This window comes from Mytilus galloprovincialis, chromosome 12 (assembly GCF_965363235.1).
Source record: "Mytilus galloprovincialis chromosome 12, xbMytGall1.hap1.1, whole genome shotgun sequence".
NCBI classification, from domain to species: domain Eukaryota; kingdom Metazoa; phylum Mollusca; class Bivalvia; order Mytilida; family Mytilidae; genus Mytilus; species Mytilus galloprovincialis.
Window position 1 is genome coordinate 16,892,820 of NC_134849.1, and position 6,674 is coordinate 16,899,493.

The 6,674-nt window shown below is 32.0% G+C and overlaps 1 protein-coding gene across 1 annotated transcript; it reads right to left on the reverse strand.

Annotated features, from left to right (window-relative positions):
- Positions 1–1,991: 1,991 nt before the first annotated feature.
- LOC143055526 (uncharacterized) lies at positions 1,992–6,674 on the reverse strand. The gene is made up of 5 exons (XM_076228686.1): positions 6,636–6,674; positions 4,897–5,012; positions 4,257–4,388; positions 2,915–3,058; positions 1,992–2,357 (listed from the first exon to the last, which is right to left on the reverse strand). Exons 1-5 carry the CDS (start codon positions 6,654–6,656, stop codon positions 2,144–2,146), a joined length of 627 nt encoding a protein of 208 aa, XP_076084801.1. The 5' UTR covers positions 6,657–6,674; the 3' UTR covers positions 1,992–2,143.

Sequence of the window (6,674 nt, forward strand, 5' to 3'; positions counted from 1 at the left end):
GTAGCACTAGTTCTACGTAGCTGCTACGATATTGAACTCAACCCAAGGTGTTGCAGTTGAATTACATTTAATTTCTATTGACCACCGTAACTGTATTCTTTCACGACGATTTTTCTACTAAATGACAGCTGTGTTCCAGTAAAAGTCCGGATACTGCCCTTTATTTAGATCGACCATTATATCGCAGGGCCTACCTAATATAATTGTTGTTGATTTTTTCTCGGCCTGAACATGCATAAAATATCTGCCACTGGACACAACGATCAATCGACCAATCAATTGTCCGGTGTAAGGATTAATCTGTAATTATACGATCTTCGACAACTGGCAAAACATTTACCGTATAATAAGCTATAAAAGACCCTTAATAACAAAATGTGGAACACTTCACTAAAGTAAACCAGCTACCCTTCGTAAGCTAATGATATCTAAAAATAGAAAAAAAGTTATTCCAGGCATTTAGCAACTAACGTGAATTACTGGACTATATGTTCCCGGCTTTCGGTTGTTGTCTTTGATTTAATCAAACAGAAAAAAAGAGTACAAAAATGGACTCTTTTATTTCACTCAACCATCTGATGATCCGGAAACTGGAGTTCCGTTGTAATACAATACTTCTACCGTTAGACCGACACAACAAGAATGAGACGGAATTAAAAACATTTTTATGCATGGTTAAAAAAAATCGAATGAGACCTGTTTTTTCCCACATGAATATGATCTTCAATTTAAAAATAACAGATTTTTTTCTAAGCTTGAAATAAATATATAAGACATGTCATCATTTGTGATAGAAACTCCTTCTTTTGATAAAAAGGTGCAAATAATATAAAAAAAAAGCAACTTTAATACAGCACTGAGTATCATGATACAGCAGTACTATGAGACGACAATTGATTCGTGCAGTTACACACGAGCGCCATACGCAGGTATAGACGGCATACATTGTATTTACTTTTCACAAATCTGACCTCCCGAATTATATTTAGTATTTTGTATAAACATGAGCGGCACGACGGGTGCCACATATGCCATGGAGCATGATCTGCTCACCCTTCCGGATCACATGAGTTCAACCCTAGTTTTTGATAATGTTCGCGCTGCTCGGTCTTTAGTTTCTATTCTATGTTTTATGTACTACTAATTGTCTGTTGGGTTTTCTTTAACAATGGCGTTGTGAGTTTATATTCGACTTATAAGTTTGATTGTCCCTCTTGTATCTTTCGCCTCTCTTTTACTAAATATCACTAATGGAACAAGCACTGCAACTTCCTGCAGAAGAACAGGAATTTATCCCTGGGTTTCTCAATAAAATTGAGAAAGGAAATGGGGAATGTGTCAAAGCGACAACAACCCGACCATAGAGCAGACAACAGCCGAAGGCCACCAATGGGTCTTCAATGTAGCGAGAATTCCCGCACCCGTAGGTGTCCTTTAGCTGGCCCCTAAAAATATGTATACTAGTACAGTGATAATGTTTAGTTTCATGTGTAGTGTTGAAAGGAAACCCTCTGTTTTGGTTGGATTCGTGTTTTTCAATCTTTAGTTGCAGTGTTCATAGGAAACCCGACGTTCTTCATTTTGGTCATAGTGTATTACGCTTTTATTTAAATTTTGGTATTTTGTAATCTTCTTTTTCGTTTTATAAACAGTTTATAAATTCAGGAAACGTTTTGGTGATGGCAAATTTAAGATCATAAGATGCTTTTTTAGAGACAAATTAAACATGACAGTATATATACCAGATTAAAAGAACTTTATTTGTGTTAAAACAATGATAATTACATACAAACATACATGAAATTATATAAAACAATTCTAATTGAAATACTTGAAGAAATAGTGAAATGTTCTTCTATATTAGTTCATGAAATGCAATAAGGTTGGTACCAAGGAATTTTGCTTTGAAGTGCAAAGGTGATATAATCAGGCAAAATATACTAGGGGGCGTTAAGAGGCAATTCCAACAATAACAGTTTCCAGTACTATAATTGAAGGGAAATCCTTTTATCTATAAAACACTGATATAAGTGAAGGAAAATAACATGTTTTAAAAACAATGTCCGAATGTCTTCGTCGCAATATGCAGTTGAATTTCTTGTAGCTCCAAGTGTCTGGTTCAAATAAGTACATGCTCAGTTATCTACCCTTTGGTTAAATCCTCCCATGCAATCCAAGGTGCTTTGAATTTCCTACATTCACAACATTGCGGAGCTCTCAGTTGTAGTCTGCGTATACGTGGGAATGGTTGTGGACAGTATAGCCAAATGTTGAAGATTTTGTAGTTGCTTTGTACACACTTATATCTGTATGGGAACATCCAGGACATGCAAGGAACATTCTTACAATATTGTGGTCTGAAATGAGTAAAGTATGAATGAGAAGATGTGGTATGAGTGCCAATGAGACAACTCTCCATCCAAGTCACAATGTATGTTAATAATTATGGGTCAAGTAGTTTGTATTTATGAAAGCATTCTGTGTAAATTTGTTATTAATACATCATAACGTTGTAGAATCTGATGCATCCTGGGTAATTTTTTCAAAAGTATACACCAAAACGTTCTGATTGGTTTTAAAAATGTCAAAAACAATGGAATTTTAACCAATGACGTGGTACGAACAATGAAATTACCCATGATGCTTTAGATTCTGAAACGACCTATTGGTTCACGATGTCCTGCAACAATAATGACAATTTTCAAACCAACATTAGATGTGTTTAAAAACTTTCAAGGGTTACAGGATACAGAAAGACAACTTTTCATTTCAGAAATTGATATTTTGAAAGCAATTACTAGTACATTTTAACTTGTGGTTGGAAAAAACGAACCAGTGCATGATTTTTAAAAGTTATACGTCTAATTTTAAATCTATTTCCTTATTTGAAGTTTTATGCCAAAGAATAACTTACTTGCAGTCAGCATACGTTATAGCTGTAAAAAGAGTATTCCACCAAGGTTTCAGCACGTAACACTTTTTCCCGTAATACCAAAATGTTTTACCAATATACAACGATCTGAACTTAGACTCACACATCGATGCTCCAGCAGGTTGTCTAAAAAAATTAAATATAAAAATAAGGAGAGTTGGTATGAATGCCAATGAGACAACTTTCTGATAGATATCGAATATATTTATAAATATAAAGCCCGAGGAATTGTGAAATATAGATCACTGAAAAAGGAACATAATAATAATACAGTACAAGTTGTTTTTATTAAAAATTAGAAGCTGTTTGACCAATTTTGAAAGTCTGGAAGAGAAAATGAAGCAGCACTCATATATTGGTGGGGTTCCTGTTGCTCAGTCTTTAGTGTTCTTTATTGTTTTTGTGTACTGTTGTTTGTTTGCTAGTCGGTTTTTTTGTGTGTTTTGTTTGGCCAGTGTAATGTAATGGGAGAAGACTTTATAAGTTTGATTAACTTGTGTCTCATCCCTTTTGCACATTTACGCAAATAAAATATGTTTAAACTAATGTCGGTTTGATTTCGACTTATGAGTTTAATATAATTTTGGTACATTTCGCCTCTCTTTTATAGAGTTTTTATGTCTATAATTCATATTTACAATCAAATATATACATATATTTATATGATGTAAAGAAACTCGTCATATATACCAGGATTGAAATTTAGTATTTACACCAGACGCATGGTTTGTATTCAAAAGACTTATCAGTGACCCTCGAATCAAAAAACTTTATAAGGCCAAATAAAGTACGAAGTTGAAGAGCAAAGAGGACCAAAATTTCCTAAACGTTTTGCCAAATACAGCGTGTACCTACCATTGAAAGCAATGATTTTGAGCTTTTAATAGCAGAACTATTTTGTGTTCTGTCAGCGATTTATGTCATTAATAAAACAATACAAGAACGAAGACACTTCCAGGTAAAAATTCAAAACAAAAATGTGTGCAGAGTACACGGATGCCCACTCGCACTATCATTTTCTATGTTCAATGGAACGTGAAATTGGGATAAAAACTCTTATTTGTCATTAAAATTAGAAAAATCATATCATAGGGAGCATGTGTACTAAGTTTCAAGCTGTTCGGACGTCAACTACCTCAAAAACTACCTTGATAAAAAACTTGAACATGAAGCGGACAGACGGACGATCGAACGAACGGACGCACAGACCAGAAAACATAACACCCCTCTACTATCGTAGTAGGGGCATAAACATGTGGTCAAGAGTGAAGCATGAATGTGAAAATCAATTAAAATGATGCATATGGTAATATATTTATCTTACGGTGGTGCGATCCACGGCTCTTTGGAATTTAAAGAAATGAGGCTTTGTGCAGCGTCTTTGTCACTCTTTAACTGCTCATAATCTCTTGCATTTTGTTTAGAGAGTTCTTTCTCCGCCCCAGCTATTTCACCCCTACAATAGAATAAGATTTAGAGTAATTAAGCTTAATCAACATCACAAATATATCAGCATGGAATTATTTCATGTTAGCTTTACAATAACATAAATACCGAACTCCGAGGAAAATTCAAAACGGAAATGGCAAAATCAAAGCTCAAAAACATCAAACGAATGGATAACAGCTGTCATATTCCTGACTTGGTACATGCATGTTCTTATGTAGAAAATGGAAAACCGTGCATTCATTTTTTTTAAAAGTGAAAAATCGTAAATTGTTTGAAATTCATTTGCATTCGTATGTAGTAAATGGTAGATAAAAGAGATAAAAAAAAATTTCATCGTGATACGGGATTCTCGGAATTACTTTAATTTATAAAATATGATATATATACCAAATCATTTATGAATTAGTTTCTTGAAGTAAAATTGATAAGACTAAGAAAATTTTAAAGAAACAAATATAAACTAATAAATAAACGCCATAGGATAAGACAAAACATCATAGGTGAAGCTAACTCACTCAGGGTATTTATCTGCATCATCGAAATCAAATCCTGCTAGAATATCATCATTATACTGAGCATCACATTGGTCTTCTTCTTGGCAGAAGCCATATGCCAAGACACAGAAGAATACCTAAAAATAGAAGGTATTGATAATACAAATCAATTATGTCAACAAGCACCTGCATTTTAATATGCATTTATCAAATACAGTTTACTTATTTTGCACCTTTTTTCAGAGCACAAATGTGAAATCATCAAAGATAAAAAAAAAATTAAAAAAAAAACATGTATACAAACTTAACTTTATTTTTATGAAATGACAATTCAATGTTCCAATGGACGTCGACGGACGATTTTTAGTTTTTTAAAAGTCTTATGAATCTAAGTGTCGTATTGCTTTTTGCACAGATGTTGTTTTTTAATGCCAAAAACCTGCGGTTTTTTTTTCTCCACAAACAATGAATATGAATAAGATACCATATCAGGGGCCTGATTTTCGAAAGTATCTTATGACTAAGACATGTCTTATGATGGTCTTAGGACATGTCATAGTCGTAAGATATGTTTTCGAAAGTGTCATAAGTTACGATTTGTCATATTTTTTGTTGTAAACTTAAGACCTCTCGCGACATGACTTATGATGGTCTTATGATTGTCAACTAAAATTTTAATTACTTTTCATGACTTTTTTGGCATAATTTCATATTAATTGTAATAAAAATATTTGTTGTGTTTCTCGGTTAGCTAAATAGTAAAGATTTTGTTACTACGTGAATTAAAATTTGAATCTCCTACGACATACAATTTGGAATTCTTTTCTAACTTATTTCGTTCCTTGTATATTTAATAGTACTATATTTACGTATGTGCACGGGCATTTCGTTAAGCGGGTACTCGATGTACCAAATCTAAAAAGTATTCACAGTTAAATAACAATGCATGTATGATGATACACGAAAGCGAAGTTCAAGATTAAACATATATTGCAAACTAAATTTAAACAAATTATGAACTCATATTTCAATTCCTTTTTGTATAAAATTTCAGGTTCATTATAATGGGGAAAAAAATCTTACATATTAAGAATAGTAATAACTAATTTGTTTATACTTTTCATTTTCATTCTTATATTTTATACTTTTTAAACATTATTTAAAATAATAGAAAATAATGTTCACTTATAACAGTAATAAGAGCATCATAGCTATGACTCTCTTACGACAGCTTTGATTTACATCCTATGACATATCATATGATAGTCATAAGATGGCCATAAAATATGATATGTCCTAAGATATATCTTATGACATATCTTATGATACTTTCGAAAACCAGGCCCCTGAATTAGATCAAACATTGCAAATGGAACTTGACAAATGATCATTAGTTTTTAAATGTCCCTTGCTTGATTGCTTACCATTTAAAGATGATGGCATAGATACATAGATAAATAATCAAAGTATATAAATGGTGAAAAAAATAATTGAAAAATACAAAAATAAAGATATAAATAAATAGTATAAGAAAATAATTGCATTTTCAAGTAAACGAGAGGTCAATACATACTGAAAAAAAATATAAAAAAAAAATGAATAAATGAAATACTTATGGAGAACCATTTTGAACGTGAGAATTAGAGGCACTAGTATATATAATTAATCAATGTTCAAATATCATATTTAAAAATCAGTTATAACTTTAAAAATAATTTATATAGGATAAATTATAAATTAAAATAGAAATAGATACGTACCAATGTTCTTAATATTTTCATCTTGGATCAATATCGTTG

Bases quoted from the DNA above. Each gene is read 5' to 3' on its own strand.
- LOC143055526 (XM_076228686.1), bottom strand. From the start codon at position 6,656: ATGAAAATATTAAGAACATTG. The intron at 4,389-4,896 runs GTGAGTTAGCTT...ATTCTATTGTAG, and splicing joins GATGCAGATAAATACCCTGA to GGGTGAAATAGCTGGGGCGG. The intron at 2,358-2,914 runs GTAAGTTATTCT...TACTCATTTCAG, and splicing joins ATAACGTATGCTGACTGCAA to ACCACAATATTGTAAGAATG.